This window comes from Numida meleagris, chromosome 25 (genome assembly GCF_002078875.1).
Source record: "Numida meleagris isolate 19003 breed g44 Domestic line chromosome 25, NumMel1.0, whole genome shotgun sequence".
NCBI lineage: Eukaryota > Metazoa > Chordata > Aves > Galliformes > Numididae > Numida > Numida meleagris.
In genome coordinates, this window is record NC_034433.1 from 1,775,717 (window position 1) to 1,796,231 (window position 20,515).

General features: G+C 52.7%; 3 protein-coding genes and 2 long non-coding RNA genes across 6 annotated transcripts in view; 3 read left to right on the plus strand and 2 right to left on the minus strand.

Annotated features, from left to right (window-relative positions):
• Positions 1–513, minus strand: part of LOC110388096 — a 19,387-nt gene extending 18,874 nt beyond the window's left edge. The window contains exon 1 of one of the 2 annotated variants that reach the window (XR_002432773.1): positions 428–513. This is a non-coding gene — a long non-coding RNA (uncharacterized LOC110388096). Of the gene's footprint in view, positions 1–152 lie in introns of both variants that reach the window. The other variant, XR_002432771.1, reaches the window with a different exon arrangement.
• Positions 131–9,511, plus strand: LOC110388099. Its single transcript, XR_002432776.1, has 3 exons — positions 131–272; positions 629–3,003; positions 9,276–9,511. It is a non-coding gene; the product is annotated as an uncharacterized LOC110388099 (long non-coding RNA).
• Positions 3,524–11,821, minus strand: MTCH1 (mitochondrial carrier 1). Its single transcript, XM_021376942.1, has 12 exons — positions 11,636–11,821; positions 10,607–10,691; positions 10,391–10,497; positions 9,892–9,969; positions 9,519–9,576; positions 9,129–9,180; positions 8,705–8,764; positions 6,864–6,957; positions 6,630–6,677; positions 6,363–6,430; positions 5,566–5,641; positions 3,524–5,137 (listed from the first exon to the last, which is right to left on the minus strand). Exons 1-12 carry the CDS (start codon positions 11,804–11,806, stop codon positions 5,063–5,065), a joined length of 972 nt encoding a protein of 323 aa, XP_021232617.1. The 5' UTR covers positions 11,807–11,821; the 3' UTR covers positions 3,524–5,062.
• On the plus strand, positions 12,015–14,267 carry SNRPE (small nuclear ribonucleoprotein polypeptide E). Its single transcript, XM_021376952.1, has 5 exons — positions 12,015–12,358; positions 12,506–12,532; positions 12,969–13,031; positions 13,206–13,284; positions 13,985–14,267. Exons 1-5 carry the CDS (start codon positions 12,305–12,307, stop codon positions 14,038–14,040), a joined length of 279 nt encoding a protein of 92 aa, XP_021232627.1. The 5' UTR covers positions 12,015–12,304; the 3' UTR covers positions 14,041–14,267.
• Positions 16,452–20,515, plus strand: part of SOX13 (SRY-box 13) — a 33,807-nt gene continuing 29,743 nt past the window's right edge. Inside the window, exon 1 of the mRNA XM_021376900.1 lies at positions 16,452–16,830. The gene's annotated coding sequence lies outside the window, so the exon portion shown is untranslated. The remainder of the gene's footprint in view (positions 16,831–20,515) is intronic.

Genomic DNA, 20,515 nt, shown 5'->3' on the forward strand with positions numbered 1-20,515 from the left:
ACCCCTTCCCCGCATGCACGCGCACCCCCGACCCGTCCACCCCACCCTTGGCACCCGTCGGCCTCGTGCGGGGCCTTTCCCTTGGGCGGGTTTAAATCAAAACGAGCGGCCGAGCTTCGGGGGCGATCGAGGCCGCTCGGCGTTGGCGGTACCTGTTCCGTTCCCGCTGTCTTCCTCTCGCCTTGGATGCGTGACAGGAGCCAACTCGCCTCTGGTGGGCTCTGGGAGCCGCGGGGCTGTAACCCTTTGCAGGAAGTTGGCACGGCTCCCAGGTAGGACTCGACTCCCACATGGCTCCCCCCAGCCGCCGCCGCCGCTCCCTCCCTCCCTCCTCTCCCCACCCGCTCTGCCCCCCGAGGCCCGGCGTTGCCCCACAGCGGGTGCCCACGGGGCCGCCCCACGCGCGCTGCCGCTCTTGCACACGTACCCGTGAAGGATGACCTGGGCAACACCGAGAACAACAACTTCCTGCTCCGGCTCCCTCCAACGCCTGTTTCCACGCGGTGTGCGGCGAGACGGGGGGAGCTGGGAGGAGGTTTGGGGGTTTGTCGTCATTGAATCACGCTTTTTTTTTTTTTTTTTTTTTGGACCGTCTATCTATCTATCTATCTATCTATATTTTTGCCAGACCCGACGCGAAAGGAAGAAAAATGGGAAGAGAACAGCTCCAAGCCGGCAGGACAATGCATGGGGGACGGGGAGATCAGCGTAGCTCTCGGAATCCATCTCGCCCGCCCCGCTTCGGAACCGCTCGCCCCCGCGCATCGTCCGCATGGTACTCGCAGCTCCTGAATTATTCCAGTCCATGAGCGGGAGGGAGCGCACAGTCCGGAGTCCCTCCGAGCTGCCAAGAGCATTGCAACAGGAAAGAAAGAAAGCGCGAGAGGGAGAGCGAGGCAGAGTCCTCACAATCGAGCAGCGAGAAGAGCAAGGAGAAATTAACATCCAATTAGCGCCGTGTTTAACGAGGGAGACAGAGGCGGCTGTTGTTTTATTGCCCTGTTCTTTTCAGGCACATCTGACAGGCAGCGGGGAAGGCACCCCTGCTCGAAGTGACGTCATCATATTTTATTTTTTTTTTATTATGATTTTTTTTTTTTTCCTTTTCCCCCCGTCTTTCCTCTTCCAAGTTTCACGGCGAGGTCTCGGCAACTTGGCCAGGGCGACGCGGGGCTTCGGGCCGACGGCTCTGCCCTCCGCCTCCGGCCTCGATCCCCCCTCCCCAGCACCGGCCCTGGAAAACAAACACCAACCCCAGCCCGAAGTCTTTGTTCTTCCAAACAATTAAAAATAAAGGAAAAAAAAAAAAAATAAAGGAAAAAAATAAACATTCAGGTCAACCCGGAGGAGGTTTCTGCGCTCTGTGTGTGCCTGCGTCCGTCTCGCTCGCGTTCCTCTTCCGAGACGGCTCGCTCGGCTTGTAAAACTTTGCAGCATGTGACGCTGCTCCCAGCCTCCTTTGGCAGAGTGACAAGAACCGCGCTGCCGGGATCGGAGAGCGCAGGCGGCTTTTAAGGAAGAAACTCAATTCGCCGAGATTAGAGAATTAGGGATGTTTTAATCAAGGGACCGTGAGGGGCTGCCAGCGGGCGGCCGGGAGGGACGGCACTGGGGCGAGCGGCCGCGAGGACGGCAGTGCCGTGGCCCCGTGTGGGGCTGTGCTGGGGGGAGAGGAGCTGCGTTGCAAACAGGGGAGACTTAATGCAATGTCCTCGGCTCTCTCCTCCCCCCGGGGCGGGGGGGCCGCGGCGCCATGTGAGCAGGGTGGGAGGAAGGCCCGTGGGCCTCGGCCTTCCCCTCAGGCCTGGGGTCTCCTCGCAGGGAGGAAGCAAGGCCGCGGGGCCCCGTGTGCTGCTGGACGGGGGGGTTGGCTGGAGGTGCGGGCAGAATTTCCTCCAAAAGGCTCTGCACAAAGCAGGGGGGGTGCGGAAGGCTGCTCGACACCTCCTCGGAGCTGCCCGTAGCCTGTGGCTGCGCGTGGGGACATGCGGCCTGCATGGCGGGCCGGGCCGCAGCTCAGCGCTCCGGCTGTGCCGATCACCGCCTTTTTTCCTCGTCTCTAGCCAAAATTTCTCTCAGTTCCCTCCCTGCCTGCTCCGCCTCTTGCTCTGTGCCCCCAGCAGGTCCTGCTCCGTGCTCTCCATCACCTCCCGCCCCGCTCCTCCCCACCCTCGTGCCACTGTGAGAGGGGACAGCTCTGCAGCCTCCATGCCCCTGTCCTGAGTCCCCATCCCGAACCCTCCCCAGTGGGACTGGGCTGCACCAGCCAGCTCTCCAGGGGTTATTTTTATTATTGAATAACTGTTTGCCTCCGTGGATCTCCCTGCTGCAGGAGAGCAGCACAAAGAGACCCGCCATGGGCAGCAGTGCTGCGGGGGCATTCCCTCACTCCCCATAAGCCTAACACTGGGGTGACAGCACTGGGAAAAGCGTGCTCAGCCGGTCTTTGTCTTAGCTGAAGGGTTTTTAGCAGCAGAACTCTGCAGGGGGAAGGTGAGGAAGGGCCCCAGGGAGGCTCGGGGCTGCCTTGACCTGAGCTTCCCTCTCCCCGCTGCGCTCTCTGTCTCCTTTGTCCCCCCGGCAGCTGGGAGCAGATGAGGCCAAAGTCCTGGTAATCTCTGCTTTCCACTGGGGAATGATAAACTGCAGGCACGGGGTGGTTGCAATCTCCACCCATCCCATTTCTGTGCTGGAGAGTCAATATTTAAACACAAGTTTGTTTCCTGGCTAGGTAGGGGAGCGCCTGTGCGTGGGCCCCAGGTGCCAGATCCAACCCTCCTTCCATACCAGTTCATTTGTTCTCCCAAATGCAGTTTCACCCCTGAGCCCCGCTCCTGTAGGAGCAGGGCCCCATCCTTCTCACCTGTGCTGCAGGGGCTGGGCACCTGCTAACAGGCAGCAATTAAAGGGGAGGGGCTGCTAGGCAGTGTTTTTTTGCCTTGCCTGTTCCATAGAGGGCCACCTCAAGAGAAGCAAGGGACAAGAAGAACCAGAAAGCAGGAGGTAAGGAAGTTAGTGACTGTATGAACGACAGCCCCTGCTCCAAGGTCAGGCTGAGGTTGTGCACTACCTCCTGTGTGCTACCTAAAGGCCTTGGAAACCTGGTTTTCATTTAAATCGATCAAAAGCTGCATTTAAGTGTTGTTTCTGGCCAAGTTTGTGAGTCCCAGTGAGTTGAATAGAACACAGAATGCTGGCTTTGGTTCAGATTTAGGTGAACTGGTTAAAAGAAATTCTCGATGCAGTAACGACAGCCAGGGTGCGTGCAGGGTGGAGAAGGTGCTGCAGGAGGCTTTAAGATGTGTGACCAGCAGAAGGTGGCCTTTAATTTGAGGATAAAGACCAAGTTCCTGGGAAAGCCCTGCCTGATGTGGGCTACGCAGTGCCTGATGTTCAGGTACGTGAGAAATCAGCTAATGCATTAAAAGAAGTATCTCAAATGGAAACCCTTCCTGAGCAAAGGAGCCTATTGTACAAAATAAACTAACATTTCCTTAAAAAAAAAGAAAAAGGAACAAGCAAGGAGAGTTGTTTTATAGCTGTATTTTGGAGCACTGTTAAATCCTCTTTAAAATAACTTCTGGTTAGGGGATAGGGCCATGCATTGAGTGTTGTTACTGTAACACAAACCGTATGGGAGGGAGGGAGGACACAGAACTGACTTCACAACACCAAAGGGAGCTACTCTGGGGACAGCAGCCTCCACGTGTGCTGGTGCTGCCCCTGCCTCCTGCAGCCTGCTCAGGGCCCCAAAACCTCTTCCCAGGGAGTGCAGTAAAACACTGAACTCTGTGCAAAAGACTGCTTCGTGGGGAGCTGAAGTGGGGGAAATCTGCCTGGCTCCAGCAGCAGCACAGACTGGTGGGGGGCAAAAAAGCAATTCTCTGTCTGGGAGTTGAGGATAAATCCTGTGCTGCTGACACAGGTAAGCTCTGCTGTGCAAGGACCTGCTGTGTACCTGCGTGTGTGAGGAGCCTGTGACTCTGTTCCCAAGCCTTTGGCTGGCCGAGACTTATTCCTTTGCTTCAGACAGCGATGGGCCTGGTGCCTCTACTGCAAGACAAACCCTTCTGCTTGTAGCAGTTAGCAAATCAACGCCTCATAGCGGCCCAGCATCATGACCGGACTCTGTGTCCATTGGTGAAGTGGTAATGCTCAAGTTTGGCAGGAGTGGGTGGGAGATGCTCATGTGATCCAGCATGGAAACACGCTGTACCTGAGCAGAGGCTGATCCAACCAGGAACCAAACCCTCCCCTTAGAAACATGCACGCTGCCTGCAGTACACCCAGCTTCACTGGACCGTGAGGTGCATCCTACAAGCACTCCTCCTATTGCAAAAGGCCTTCCCACAGCAGACACCATGTGCCATGCACATCCTTCTGGAAGTGCCTTCTCCATCTTCAAGTCCTGATGCTGTCCTGGAGTCGTCGTACCCTTCTCTTAAGGACTGCGCCGTACTTCATAGTAGTGGGACTGTTTCTCTTTTCTGTTTTGAAATTATTTCCCTTTCATGCCCAAGGGAGCTGGGGTGCTCCCTGGTGTTTAGATACTCTAAAGTATGTGTCTCGGTCTTGACCTTGTCCAGCACAAGCTGCCTGCCACACACATCTGCCCTCTCCATGAGAGACAAGACAGGAGCTGGCTGTGCTGCTGTTGCTTTCTCAGCAGGGCAGCCCTGGATCTCGTGCCCCTTCTCAGCTTAGGCAGAACGAAGCAGTCTTTTGTCCCTGCACCCTGGGGCTGGTTTCTTTAGTATCTGGGCATTTTCTGGTTTCGCAGGCTTTCCCAGTGTCTTCAGATTCACAGCCCAGACCAGAGAAACAACATCCTTCTGCTCTCTCCTATGCATCCTGATCAAGATAGCCGTGAGGAAGGGGCTTTGACTCAGCTGGAGCCTGAAGCCAGATCACTGCAGGCCAACTGGTTGCTGGCCTTCCCTGGAGAGGAGGTGTCTTGTTCTGGCACCGCAGACTTTGGATCAAAAAGAACAAATATACATATGGAAACAAGCTTAGGGTTCTTCGAGGAATCCAAGTTCGTACTTCTCCCTGCAAGATGGGGTCAGTCAATAGGGAAGCAGGCTGCTTGCACGGGTGCTCTGCGGAAGAGCAGGCTGGAGCCACGAAACAGCTGCCCCTGAGGAGGAAAACACTGGGGTTAGGGCATCCATGCTGAAGTGCTGCTTTGCTGTTAGGTTAGCAGGGAAGGAATGGGTTGTGTCTGCTGCAGGGCTGCGAGCCCTGAGCACCGTGGGTTGCTACAGAAGAGAAAGTGGGGCTTCAACCCTGTGAGCACTGGGGTCAGACACTTCTAGCAAGGATGCCTGATGGACGGGGCAGAGCTGTGGGGCTTTGCTCTCTGCAATGTCTGAGGTTGCAAGCTGCAAGCTAAGGTAATGGGAACATACCAGTACTGCCATGCCTGGTACCAGTGCCGTAACTGGAAGGATGGAAACAGTTACAGAGCACCTCAAGGATGCAGCACAGGTACACCTTGGGCAATGCCAGAGCCCTCAGAAAGAAGCAGAGGGAACCCAAAGCCCTGTGTGTGCCTCGCTCCCTCACCTGGCTACTGAGATACCTCCAGCAATGGATCCAGGACGTGAATGCAGGAGCATAAGGAGGGAGGCCAGCACGCAACCTGCACGGCAATGAAAAATAGCTGAGGTGGTCTGTACAGCTGTCACAATATTCAGAGATTACACAAGTGTAAGTGAGGACACAGAAACAGTGTCTGCGCTGGGCTGAAGGCCAAATGACCAGCTTGTTACACTGCAGTGGATCATGTAATTTAATTACCCCAGGAGTGTACAAACAAGGAGTGTTACCTGGATACGTTAAGAGTGCAGGACTATATGCTATATCTACACCTTCAAGAAGGAGCAGATATCAAGACAGCATTACACCAGTGGGTGAGATCCAAGCCCATCCCCATAAGCACGTACACAGAAAGACACAAATAGCAATAGGACTGGGAAAGCAGGCTAGGTGAAGGAGATACTGCTGCCTGGTCCTGTCTATACCTGCACCTGCCTCCCTGTGCTGCATTAATAGCTTTGCATTTCTTCATGCCTGTTCCCCGGTGCCAGCATGTTCTCTTTGATCCCTTCTGCCTCTGGTCTAGTTCAGATCAGGCTGCACCACCATAACTCTCCCAATTATTCCTCTCCATTTGAACTTTTATCCTGCTCGTCTGCGCCCTCTGATCTAACACTGTAAGTAACCAGGGACGGGAAACCAGGCAACTCTGCGAAGTGCCATGTAGTTCATGGTTCTACATGAAAGCTTTACAATTGTTAGCAAAGGCTTCAGACAACGAGAGGCTGGAAGGAAAGCATTAGATCTCAGCGTGACAGACATACCCACAGTTGTTCACTGCCATGAGATCTCCCACGAGAAGGAATGGATACGTCAGCATGCTCATAGCAATCTGAAAGCACAGAAGTCTGGTAGCATCTCTAGTGTTCATGTCAAAAGCGGTAGTTCTAGCTTTTGCATGTTAGTTAAGTTATCCTCATCGCTGGATATAAAGTACAGACTTCGAATGCACCCGCTTTGCCCCCAGACCATGAGCTCTCACCCCACGGACAGCAGGAAGCAGAGGAAGGACATGGCAGTTGTCTACGTACCCCCATCACAAATTTCGTGTAGCTCCGGATCACTGATGCTTGGCTGAACTGAAAAGAGAAGCCGAAGGATTACGGAGGAGTGGATAATAACCCAGCTGTCCCTGTCGCTACGTGACGTCCCTCTGAGCCTGAGATTAGTCTGTTTTCAGTATTAGCCTCCCCTCCCCGTTGACTCCTCGCAGTTTGGAGTGCTTGGTACAGATTCCCAAACCTTCGCTGGGCAATTCCACTCACATTATCATCCACTGCGTAGGTGTTGATGAAGTGAGCCAAGAGGTTGCAGCACCAGAGGAAGATGACATCCCCCAGGATGTGAGGGACTAAACCGCTGCAATGGCAAAAACACACGTAGTGAGGTGCAGAAGGGTCCATGTGCTGCCTTTGGAGCACTCCCTTTCCTCTACCAACACAGAGGAACCCCAGAATACATCTTTATTTTGGGGGGAACCGAAAGGAGAAGGGGAGACTTCAGGGAAGAACTCTCCTGGACCTCAGGGAATCAGTTTTGTTTCTTGCTCTGACTGCTGCAGCAGTAGAACAGCAGTTGGGAAAACGTACTCTGAAGCAGCCTGCTCCACTCGCTTGGTTTTATAGTTTTTGGAGACAACCTTTTTATAGTCAAGAGCATTTCAGAGCCCAGAGAACATTGCTCTGGTCTGCTGGCAGCAGAAGACTGCTGCAGATACCAGGGGAAGCAAAGTAAGTCCATCCACTGAAATATCTTCTTCTCTAGCTGGGCATGCCCTCAGAGTGAGCATGTGCCACTGTTATGGCTATGAAGAGGCTGTCAGGCAATGAGAAATAAGGGGTCCTCAATGATTTTAAGGGAATGTATGCATTTAGATGGCATTAAGAGTGCTGAGAGCAAAACAGCAACAGTTTGGTCCTGCAGATGTAGTTTGTGTTCCCCTTGTGGCAGTGTGATTTCCTAGCGGAGTTGTACAGCGTATATAACTTCAAAGCCCTCCTGAGACATTTTGGGTTGTGTTAAAACCTTTCCTGTGAACTATTAAGTTTAATTAGGCTACCAACAGCGTTTATGTGGAGAAAGGGAACATAGCCAGCTCCTTTTCTAGGGAGCTGGAGGTGAGGGAACTGGAGCCAAAGCTCAGGGAGCATCCTGGAGGAAGCTGGTACTCAGTGGTGATCTCGGGCTGCAGATCCTTCAGAACAGCTGTAGGCTGCAGAAGTGAGATGTGGTGACACTTGATTAGGGGGGTCCCTGTAGACCTCCAGCTCTTTCCCCCTGGGGAAAAATAGAGAGATGCCCTGTTCACCCCTCCCTGATGTGCTCACGTTTCATCTGAAAGCTCGGATTTTGTGACTGCAGAGCCAAACACATCAGGCCTGAAAGCCCCTCCTGAAATTTCAGAGCTGCCTTTACCATTATTGAAGTAATAAAGCAAGTTACCTCCCCGCCAGGAGCAGAGGCAGCAGGAGGCTCTGTCTTACAGATGTGAGGAAAAAGTCAAGAAGTGTTAATTAAGGATTGAAGCAAGAAGACTGTCTGCTAGACTTCTGCTTTAGTGATGCTGTCAGTTCACCGTGCTTCACACCAGGGCTCTGAGCTCCTATGGGCAAGCTGCTCTGGGCAGCAGTGCTGCTGCACTGTGCAGTGTCCTGCTCCTATCAGATAGGCAAACCTGCTGCCAGCATGAACCACCTGTTCATTACAAGCACCCACGGTGCTTTTCAGAGGAATGTGCTTCTTATCCAAGCCCTGGCTCTTATTTCAACAAGGAGCCTCATTGTTGCACTTGAACTTGGTGCCTACTGCACAAACAAATGCTTTAAATGCTCCTTTGCTGAAACACAAAGAAGCACGAGCAGTGTGGGGGGGGTAAAAGCTAAGTAAAAATACTGAGCTTTCCCTGGGCTCTAAAAGTATGATTGAAGATAAGATCTGGGGAAAACTTAATGGCCAAACTGGAGCTGTGTCAAAGGCACAGATTCAATCTGTGCTCACAGGAGTGATGTGAGAGTCCTGCAGTCAGACAAGGTTTTGGGTAGGAGGGAGCTCAGGGAGCATCAGCACCTTCAGACTATGGGAGAAGGTATTCAAACAACTCACGTACACAAAGAATCCCAGGATCCCTTCCTCCTTGAATATCCTGCCAATAGCACTGAACACGCCGCTGCCAAGAAAGGAAAAGAACTGTAAGCACGTGGAGGTTGTCTCTCAGATGAGTTCCCTTTCTATTAGCATTTAAAACAAAAAGGCAGAAAACTCACTGAGTAATTAGCAAGGTGCATTGCAGCCCCCAAACACCCAATGTGGCACAAAGCTGAACTGAAGGGCATTCCAGGGACAGAGTCCAGCCTTCCCATAACCCTTCACCCCGCTGTCATCCACCCTCTAAACACAGCTTGGATTCATTTTTTGGTCTCCCAAACCTCCTGGGTCGCCATATCCCCCCACAATACGGGAGCATTGGGCAGGCCTGACTCCAGGACTCGTGTTTCTGTGCCCCCAAACTCTGCAGAACTGCAGCCATTCACCTGTATTTGACTTCTCGGCCAACAAACTGGACCATGCAGCGCATAGAGATCACTAAGAGGAAAGAAAGAAATGAGTTTGGGTTGCAGTGGATGTGAAGGAAAACGTAACCCAATCTTTTTGCCTTCTTTTTTCTTCATGCACATCAGCTCCTCTCAGAGGCCCTCATCAATGCAAGGCACGTTACAAACTGGTTCTCTCCCTTCGTGTGTGGTTATGGCTTGGTCCCTGAAGGCCAATCTGAGTATCAGCCTTCCCAAATGACTACCTGGGACCCACATCTGTTCTGTGGCTTCATACAAAGCCGCTTCTGTTTACAAGATGCACTTCTCTATGAGAGTTTTGGGGGTCATCCTCAGTCTGGAGAGGACAGGCAGAGGGACAGGACTCACCGTGCAGCGGATGTGACACAACCCGGGACACGCACTGCATCATCATCTCGTGAGATGTCTGGGAAGGGGAGAAAATAGAACAGCTGCATGAAAAGCTCCTCCTGTGCGGATCGGGCCCTTTCCCTCAGTGTAACTAAACCCTCTTCAGGTCCCGGACCTGCTTTTAAATCTGTTTTTTTGTGGTAAGCTTCCACTTCTATGAAATATTTCACGTCTGCACACAGTGGCCACTGAATTCCACAGCTTTTTTACCTGGAATTTCTTCACAAGTAATTCCACCCACACGCCCCAGTTTAAGCTGCCTTTGCTTTCAAGGCACATCCCCAGTGTGATCTCCCTCATCACTCACTAACGTGCACCATCCATTTCTCACCTCTTTCACCACTTTCCTAAGGGAAGTCTTCACGTCATCCTTGTTAGACACGTGCTCCATGTCCTCCAGTGGAAAGGCCTGAGGAGGGAGAGAAGAAACATATGGACAAAACTGATGGAGATGCTGACCTGCAAGCCCTTGAGTTCTGAGGAGGAAAACCATGAGCAGCCGTGCTCTAAATTGCAGGGAAAAAAAAAATCCAGGAGAAAAGGAAGACAGGAGGATGGGTGGAAAGTAAAAATGGAGGAAAACTGTCACGAAACTGCTCGCAAAAGACAAAAGGCAAGTGATTGGTCAAGTTAAATTAAGATTCCCAAGAAAATAAGTTTTGGGGATATGGGTGCTGTTTTCCTTTTGTCCTGGAGGACTACTTGGAGCCATGAGGAGACACCACGTGCAGTCATAGCTGGTTGCAAGCACGTGCAGCCTCTGTGGCTCTGCTGCAGTAGCACTGGCAGCCCCGGCAAGCTGATTTATGGAGAGAGAAGCCGACCTTTACCTTCTTCACGCTCCCCCTGGTGATGGTTGATAAAGTGCTCGAGATGAGGCGAGGAGTAAGGCCGCGAAAGAGGCCTCTCTTCCCATCCACTTTCACAATGTGTCTGGCTGGGTAAGAAAACACCAGGCTGCTGTCAGTTGGGAAGCAGCTGACCCACGGAGAGCACCTTGCCCTGCCAGAGCGCAGACTGTGTGGGCTGGCCGCAGGAAGACTCACCGTAGGTGAAGAAGCCAGGCAGGTACATTACTTTCCTTCCCAGTATGTTTCTTCCAGCAGTTGGAGGTAGTGGTTCGTGCCCGACCTGCAGGACAAACCCTGTGAGCAGGTCCCCAGTGTGGTTCTGGCAGTCCTGCACCTGACAGACCATGTGGCCTCAATTCCAGCTGCTGAATGGCATGTCCCCCTCCGTCACCCTGTGACAGATGGAGGTCCCATGACGTGGGCAGTCCCCTTCCTGTTACACAGGGTCCCTGGGGTACAGGAGGACCTCATCCCCCTCATTTTATAGGGATCCCTATTACAGAGGGGTTCTCAGGATGGAGAGGGCTGAAGACCAACAGTATTACCAAGGGATTTTCCACCCTTTGTTATATAGGAAACCCACTGTGTGGGTATCTGTCTCATGCTACGGGGTCCTCGCTCCTGTCAAATAAAGGGGTCTTCACTGTATATGTTGGTTTTTGTCCCTTCACTATATATGACTTCCCATTCTGTTATATCGAGGGTCCCTGATACAGAATTATCCTCGCTCCCCCTCCCTCTAGGCCTCCCCATTTTATTGGCACCTTCATCCTCGCGGTTACATGCGGGATCTCCCTGACGCAGGGATCGTGGTGACAGAGAATGCCATCCCCATCTGACAGCAGGATCCTGTGCCCCTCCTCACCCCATACACAGCTCTCCCCACCCCACAGGGGACTCCCCCTTACAGGGGGGGTCCTCCCCCTCCCCACTTTATAAGGGGTCCCATTGCTACATATGGGGGTTCCCTTTACTTGTACCTCATGCTATACCCCTCCGTAACGAGGAAGGGGTTCCCCATCATTACACAGGCCGTCTCCCCATACAGATGCCCCACTCCCCAGGCAGGGTACCACCGGGGGGGGGGGGGGTCCCTCTTTCCCCAGGATGTCCTCATCCTCCCGCCCGCCGCGGCCTACACCGCAGGGCTCCACCCTGCCCCCAAACGGGGGTCTCAGCACCTCCTCCCTTACGCCTCACCCCCACACACCCCCGGCCCCGGACCTGGACAAGCAGCTTGACGTAGAGCAGCGGGTGGCTGGCGGCGGCGAGCCCGGCGCCCAGCGCCACGAACAGCCCCTCGGTGCCCTCGGCCCGGCCCGGCCCGGCCCCAGGCCCAGGCCCGCCGCCAGGGGGCGCCCGCGCCACCGAGGGCAGCGGCGCTTCGCCGGCCATGGCCCCGCCGCCACTGCGCCTGCGCCGCCCCTTGCGTCGTGCGTCACCGCGCTGCCGGGAGCAATGGGCGGGACCATAATGCGAGGGGCGGGGGGTAGGGAGGCTGGGACAGGGCGTGGCCCGCCGTGGAGACGGGGTGTTGTGTGTCCCCTTGTTCCTGTAAATATTTTATGCTTCCATTTCATGTTTGTGTTCTATTTAATATATTGTATTCGCGTAGTTGTAAGTCTGGATCCTCCGCTCGCCCCTGCAGCGCTCGGCCGCGTGTTTTAATTAGCCTGGTGTGGGACAGCGGTGGTGCGATCTATCCGTGCGCGGTGGGAGCAGTAGAGATGGGGTCCTCCCGCCTTCCTAGAGCGGCCGCGTAGCGGGAGTCTTCCAGCATCCCAGCGTCCCCCGCGCGCTCCCGCCCTGCTCGGCGGCTTCCGGCGGTCGCTGCGACTTCCGGTGGAGCGTGTGGCGGCGGGAGCGTGTGGCGGCGGCGGGCCGGGAGCAGCCATGGCGTACCGCGGGCAGGGCCAGAAGGTGCAGAAGGTGATGGTGCAGCCCATCGTATCCTTCTCCGGCGGGGCGGGGCGAGGCGGGGAAGGGAGGGATCTGAGGGGCGAGGCCAACGGGGAGCGGCGAGAAGGTACGGCCCTGCGGGCCCCGGGGCCATATCGCTGAGGAGTTGTCCCCGTCCTTAACGGTGCGCTGCAGAACCTCATCTTCCGCTACCTGCAAAACGTGAGTACCGCGGGGCTGCGGCTGGGGTGGGGGCGGCAGCGGGGTTTTCGCCTTTCGGTTTGTAGCTTGTAATTTCTTGGCGGCTTTTGGAGCTCGTGGACGAAGAATTGATGTTCTTCGGGTACATGAGAAGAGCCGGCTCTGAGTCGAGCGTTCCCCCTTTGCATTAACACCTTTGTAACGGGAGTGTGCTCCTGCAGCCGGGCGTGCAGTGGTGTGCCTTTGTGATTGTTTTAAGATGTGTGTTCTACGTGTAGCATGCCCCCAGTAGCACAGTGCCTACAAGGTCTGACGTTCTGTGTTTGGGAGCTGCACCTTGGAGTGTTTCAGAGCTGCCATGGCTGTTGGTTGCAAGGGTTTCTTAATGCATAAAAGAGAAGAACAGTGTTGCTTGAAGTGTTTGTTTTCCATTTTACTCTCCCCCATCGTTTTGCAGAGGTCCAGGATCCAGGTGTGGCTTTATGAGCAGGTGAACATGCGGATAGAAGGCTGCATCATTGTGAGTACCCCCGTGTCCCCATGTTACTGTTTGTTTTCCTGCATTCATAAGTCTACTTGCTACCAAGAAAAAGTAGCACAAGGTGCTAATTTTAATGTCCAGCCCATGTTAGGAAAGCTAATGGCAGTTTGTATTGTTGTTACTGAACTGAGTGCTTTTGCTGCTGATTTTTAGGGCTTTGATGAATATATGAACTTGGTGCTGGATGACGCAGAGGAGATTCACTCCAAAACAAAATCAAGGAAGCAGCTGGGTATGTCAGCATGTCTGTGTAGCCTGAATGCTGTGTGCTGTGAAAGCTGGTCGTGTGAGCCTTGCAGGTAGCAGCACTTGAAGGTAGAAAACACATGCCAAGTGTTGGTTTGGAAGTACAGTGGGCAGATGCTGGCTTGATCTTTGTTCTTGGTGTTTTTTAAAGGTGGTGATTTTGCTGAATGTGAAGGAGAGTCTCTCCGTGCCTGAGACCAGTTGTTATCTGCGAAATGTTGTCGTTCTGCAGCTGGGGTGTCTGGAGGAATCTGGTCAAAACTCCTTTTGGCTGCGTCTAAACTTGGTAGCCCTGAGCAATTCTCACACCTGCTGGGTCAACTCTGGGCCAAAGCAGGAGCCAGCTGGGTGGTGGTATTTACTATTTACTACTGCTGGCGGATGTAAGAACAGTCTGTGACCAGGGATGCGTTGAGGATTTTAGCAGGGACAGCATGCTGCTGGAACAGTGCTGGAGCAGAGGTGGTGTCTGAGAGTTGAGAGTGGATTGTGAATGTGAGCCCTGCCCCGCCATGCTTTCCCTGTGGGGCTGCCAGCAGGAAAGGGGCTCAGTGCAACCCTCCTCAGCTACGGTGGGGGCATCTTCCTGCAAGAATCTTCTGTTGTGAAATGTTTTTTGAAGACATGAGGTTATTCTTGGATTCTGGGATCTCTCTAATCCCCCGTTTCCTTTCTCTGTGTTGCAGGTCGGATCATGTTAAAAGGGGACAATATCACTCTTCTACAAAGTGTTTCTAACTAGAAATTGCTGTTCTTCACTTAGAGCAGTGATTGCAGTTCAGAGTGGTTTGGAGTGAATGAAGAAAGTGCTAGTGGGAACGTGGCCTGCTGGTAGATAGGAAGTTACGTGTAACTGGCGTTGCATGCTGAGCTAAAAAGTCTCCTCCTTTTGTGGCAGTAATTTTTTTTGTAGCTTGAAAGAATACAGGATGTACTTCCCAAATAAACATTTTTCACGTTAACTGTAAACATACATCTGCTTGTTTTTATTCTCATCTTTCTGTGATTGGAGAAGGCAGAGAAGTGTATATCGAGTGATTTGCCATGGATCTGATAAGTTCCTGCTAACTCTGTGCTGTTTGGGAAGTTACATTTGCAGTATGAGACAGGATGGGCTCTGGTGTCACTTGCAGGCTTGAGCTTGCATGATTCTAATAAGTTTGTTAGAGATTTTACATGCAATTGCTGCCCTTTGTTGTCACAGCAACTGGTTCCTCGGGTGCTTTCTGAGTAACATCAATGAGGTTTAATTTCTAGAGACTCTATAGAGGAGTGTTAATTCTGGATTGATCAGTAAAAGCATCTTAGTGGGTTGGTGATGGATTTGAGGCTGTGGTATAGTGATCCACCATCACAAGTTTCATTAATACATGTACTTTTGTAAAATAACATCTTCAGAGAGTTAACGAGGGCAACTGGTTGGGATTAAATCTGTAATTTCTTGCTTCTTTGGACAGCGTCTCTAGATTAAATCCTTGTGTTGTGAACTAAGCTGGGACGTCAGATGTGGCTGGGTTTTATCCCTCGGTTTATTTTTATTATACACTTAAGGATCTGTTCTATTTAAGTTTCCACAAGAGAGCTGAGTTTCTTAGTACATCAGCCAGAGATCGGTTCCCTGGTTTACTTGGGATGAGCGGTCCCCTCTGCTGTTTTTCTGATTAAAAAAAAACAGAAATAGAAAATTATTGGCTGTAATTGCAACTCAGAGACTTTTTTCTTAAGGTTATTTAGATGGAGAGAAACGGATCGTGACACACAGGCTGCCCTAGAAATCACTTCATCAGCTTTCAGTTTTTCAGGACTTAAATTTGGGCGTCATCTTAATCGTGAAAATTAATGAATTTGCGATGGAAGATTCTTTCTTGGGAGGAAAAGACAGAAACCCAGTGCAAGTTTTGGTTCTGCCATTCCGAGAAGGAATGCATCCGGAGTGTCATGAGACGTGTTTGTAAAAAAAAGAAAAGAAAAAACTTGTGAGGGGCAGCATGGCACATGGGCTGAACCACCTTCAGCTGTACCTGAGAACAGAGTCAGTAATTTGGTCTTTGTGTTCACAAGCTGCAAAGTACTTTCACCATGCAGTAACTAGAAGTAACCTGCTGGTGTTCTTTGGGAACAGAGGGCGTTAAATGTCACCAGCAGTGAGCATGTGTGGAATAGAGTTGTATTTTAAGAGGTCCCCTGCGTTTGCTTGTTGTTTTATCCTTGGTTTACCAACTGAAGCTTTCAGGGAGGTGAGAGTTGTCTGAGCCAGTTCAGGTGTTGCAGTGAGGGATATTTATGATGCAGTGCCTGTACAATTTACCTGCCCTTATCCCTTTGTTGTTATAGAAAGATCATAGCCTTGAGGCTTTTATCTGGAATTAATTACTTGAGTTAATCATTTTTCTTTCCGAGTTTATGTGGAAGATACCACATGGGAATGGAGTTGGGAAGAGCTTATTTAGCAGGGGATCTTGCTGCCTTTTGTTGCTTAGGTCTGGTTTATCTAGGGCCACTGGAATAGCATTGACTCAGAGCCTGCCAGGGTCTGTCCTTCCTTGTGCGTGGCTGCTTTTTGATTTGGGCATTAGGAGAAACAGCTCCTTCTTATCAGTAGTGCTGCTGCCAACTCCAAATTGTGCACTTCGAGACACTGTAATGCTTCCTAGAGCTCCTCTGCTCTCTGATATTATCAAATTAGCGCGAATGAACGTCAATATAGGAGTAGGCTGCTGATGGGAGGAAGGAAGTCCAGGCTAATCAGCTCTGAAACATCTCATGATAAGGCTCCAAAATAGGCAGTAATTATGTGCGTGGGGGAGCTGCAGAAGAAAATGAGAAGCTCCCAAGCAGGAAGCCACACAAACTGCAGAGAGCCTGAAGGAGAGTCCGAGTGTGTGTGAATGGCCAGGAGGAAATACAGCCCCATTGTTTGAGCAGCGCCTGGCAATGGAGCGCTGCGGCCCGAGAACAGAGCTTCTAGGCATTACCAGCACGCAGATGGGGCACAAAAACAATTCTGCTTTTGCCGAACTGGCTTCCCAAGAAGCACTTGTCTGTCCTCATAAAAACCACAGGGCTGACTCATCTAAATGCTTGCCGATTTTTTTATTTTTTTTATTTTTTTTTTTAACCCCGAATCCTTCCAGCCTCCTGAACGTTTCCAAGCTGGAGGCAGTGAGAAGGTAACGTTTCATCGAGCGTGCTGTGCCAGACAGTGTGACCCGAGCTGGCTGCACAAGAGTGCATTAGACAGAAGAGGGTGCTGCGGGCTCGGCCAGCTTCCCTGCCCCTCCAGCTAAGTGTCATAAGCCTCCGTAGGAACACAGAGTTCCCCAGCATTCAAGCAGCTTTATTGGCTCCCAAACAACCTGGAAGAAAGCAAACTGGGCTGTCTGGCGTGGGGCTGCTCTCTGTCGGGGCGGCAGCCAGGCAGGGTGCCCTCTCCTTCCCTGGCTTATCCCTGCCGAGGTGTCCTGCTCCTGGAGGGAATGAGGAGCACGAGGCTCTGGTTTTGACTGAGCAAGAGGCAGTGAGGAGGAGCAAGGTAGAGTGAATGCTTACAATTGAGCTCTGTGTTTAGAAAACTCCCGTTGCTTGGCTTTCTGCTGTGTTGAAGCCTGTTGTGTTTGCTTTTGCAAGTACTTTTCCATAATGTGCAAATTCCTTTCCTTCCAGTGCGGGAGTGAGGAGGAGCGGGGTGGCTCTGGGGGTGGGTGAAGGCTCCTTATGAAGAAGCTGCCTTGAGGTGACATTATTAGGAGTGCCCCGGCGTGCTGGATTATTGTGGTGTGGCAAAAAAAAATACCACGCAGCAGTGTTCATCCACCTCCAGGAAAGAAAGTGCCCATGGTGGAGATTGCCAGAGAAAGCCTTCTCACAGCTAACTGCACTCAGAGATCTGTCAGAAGCAAAACTCGAGCTGATGGTAGGTCCAGATACCGCCTCGCTCTCCTCTCTCGTAGAAATAGAGCTAGTTCTTTCTTAAAAAAATAAAAATAAATTTAAAAAAAAAATGAGTGATTGAGACCTGTGTCTGTGCTAACGATGGCACAGGTTGCAGAAGACAGAGATCTCTAGCACAGAGCATTTCATTGTGAGACCATTGCATTGATTGTGGCAGGCAGATGACGGCCCTCTCGGGTCCAGGTGGGGCTGTGCAATGTTTGTCTTGATTTTTTTTTTTTCCTTGAAGCTGTTACCGCCTTTAACAGCACTGGAAGGTACCTTGAGTAAATGTTTGCCTGCTCTCTCCGCTGCTGGCTTCAGGGTTCTGGGAAAAAGACTGCATTTCTTCCCTGTAGCACTCGGGAATTGCTCGCCCTGGCCCAGCCCTGTCTTTTTGTGCTTGTGAAACAGCCCCAAGCAGGAGGGTAGAGAGTAGTCCTGGCTTTCTTGAGCGGGAGTTTGTCAGTGGTTCTCTGGTAGGATGCTATGGTTTGTAGGGAGATTGTGCTGGAACCTGGATGTGTGCTCCAGCCAGCGGCCTGGTCTCATGGAGTCACCAGTAGTGCTTCTGGCTGCTTTGCCCTGCTCTTGAAAGTCACTGCTGCACTTCTGCTCGCTTCTCTCAGGCTTTGTGGAGGCACTGGGCTCAGGACACATGCCTGGCTTGGCAGGAAGAGCACAGGTGGGACTGGGGATGGGATTTGTATCTGTGTGGGCTTTACAAGGGGAGAATCGGCTTCCCTCCATCCCACAGCGAGTCCTTCTCCCAGAGCCTCGCTCCATCGTGCTCAGTGCACATTATCCGAGAACATGTTTCGAGTACTGGTATGTTTTAAGGATTGTGTGCCTAAAAATAAGAGTATCAAACTGACAACAGTGGAAGGTCAAAGACTCAAACGGCTTTAGAAGCTGTGCCCTTAGGGCAGCATCTGAAAATGGAAAACTTGTGTGGAGGACAGAGACGGGAGCTTGGGAAGAGCAGCCTGAAATGGTGCTGTAACGTTTCCCTGAAGTCCCTGCTTGCCGTTCTGGTTCCAGCCCTGCCTGGAGATGGAATAGTTTGGGACCTCTTCTCTACAAGCAATAGAAAATGGTCTCCCTTCAGTCTGAAGACAGGATTGCTATCTGTCAAAAACAGATCAGATGCCTGGGGAGAGGAGTTTGCTGCGCAGCCATTTACGCCCTTCTTCCCCCGAAGTCCTTGTCGAAGGGTTCTCACCATACACAATGCCAAGAACTGGCTTCAGCAGGTTTTGTTCGCGGCAGTACCCTCCGTTGGCAGCCCACACACAAGGTGCCCAGCGTGGCTGTCCCCCCCCCCCATCGTGCATTTTCACATTCATACCCACCAGGGGCATCATTACTATTGTTTGTAACATCTCTTGGAAAAATGAGTCATGGGCATTTTGCCTGCCCTCAGCAGGGACACTCTGCCACATTAGCAGCAGCAGCAACGCCCGCCCCCTGCTCTGCTGCCTCGCATACCAGCGGGCCCCTGCGTGCGAGGAGCTGGACTTGGGTTGCTGAGGTTGCTTGACACTGCTGCTCTTCTGCCAGCCCAACCTGGGCCCGGGGAAGGGTTTTAATCCCCGCTTTGCATGCACAGGAGCACTTCAGCACGAGGTGCTGCAGCACGCTGCTTCGCCCTGTTCCTGCGCGTTGTCTTCTCTCCTGTGCCTTGAGCTCGGATATTTAAGCCCAGGTTTCCTTCACTCGTCTTTGGGCCGTGCTCCTTACCCAGCGTGGTGTCGTGGTGCGCAGTGTTAGTTTTGGTCTCCTGCAGTTTGTCTGCAGCAGGGATGGGGATGTTTCTTTACAGCTCTGCTTGGTGTGGCATCTCGCTGCGGGATTGGGGGCACGATAAAACAAAGCCACGTGGTTGCTGGAGCTTTGGGCAGTTTGTTTTACTCACACACGAGTGCTTATTACTCACCATAAGACCCTGGATGCCTGGGTCCTATTCCACATTTTGCCTTTTTCACCAGAAGAGTCGTATGGGATCAGCTTTGCCCAAGGGCTTGCTTTGTTGCAAGGGCCAGAGCTCCGAAAGCAGACTGAACTTGCCCCCCTGTCCAGCCCCGATGCTGCCTGCTGCTTTTCAGATTTTTCCCTTATCTGCCATTCTTCAGTCTCCTGCCTTCAAAATGGGAGCAATATCTACTAGCCCCCTGGGGCTGATGGCTGATGGAGCGATGCGATGTCCTCGGCTGAGCGGAGCGGTGCTGCGCACCAACCCGCTGTCTCTGCAGCTCTCCTGCTGCCTGCCAATCTGCTTCCTAAACAAATCTCTGCTTTCCGGGGACGCTCTCCTGCGCTCTCAGTTAGCTGGGGGCTCAGAGCGGAGTTAAGGAGATGCTTCGAGTGGTGGCTTTCGTGAACTGAGCTGGTAGCAGGGCCGGCACCAGCATCGCGGTGCTGGGCTGCGTTTTGTGCGCTGGGAAGTTAGAAAACAGAGGGGCAGTGGGAGCACCCGAGCTCCCTGCAGAGCACGGGCGGTGCAGGCTGCTCCCAGGGCCCCCCCCTTTGCCACGTGCAGGTGTCAGGGCACCGATGGGCAGCGGCGGGTACCAGCATCCGCTCCTTCAAAGGCTTTGTTCTCACTCGGAGCACTGCAGACCTCGTCGCACCCCTGCCTCCTCCCCGAAGTACAGTGTTTTGGAGCCCATCCCTTTATCGTAAATCAACAACAGAGCTAATATTTCATATCGAGGAAGTGAGATAACATCGGAGCCCAAGGTGGGCTCCGAAATGGGTGCGTGAGACGCGCACTAGTTTGGGGGGAGAGGGAAAGGGGGGGCTGCGGTAGGAACTCTTTATCTGAGAGGAAATTGTATTATTCAAGGGGCTGAGAGCGCATGCGTGTGCGTCTGTATTTGTGTGAGTCTTGCTGGGAGCGTGAGCGAGCCCCTGGTGCAGGATGGGATCACTGCCCAGATCTGTGTGGCACCGGGGCTGGGGACGGTCACTGCCAGCAATGTCCCCTCCCAGTGCTCAGCAGCTTGGGGCTGAGCTGCCTGTGCCGCACTTGAGATTCGCTGCTCCCCTGCGCTGTGATTGTCCCTCTCTGAGCTGGTGGCAGGGGCCGAGGGTTGGCTGGCACCCAGGCAGCACCAAAGCGCACGTGGGCAGTGGGGAAAGACGCTCGGTGGCAGCTGGTTCAGCCCTCTGGCACAAGGGCTGGCATCCAGCAGGTGGGGGGAGCATTGGGGTTTGGGGGCCAGCATCTTCCCTCCTGCAAACAGCCGCTTGCCCTTTGCACACATTAGTGCTTTGCAGGCGTGCTT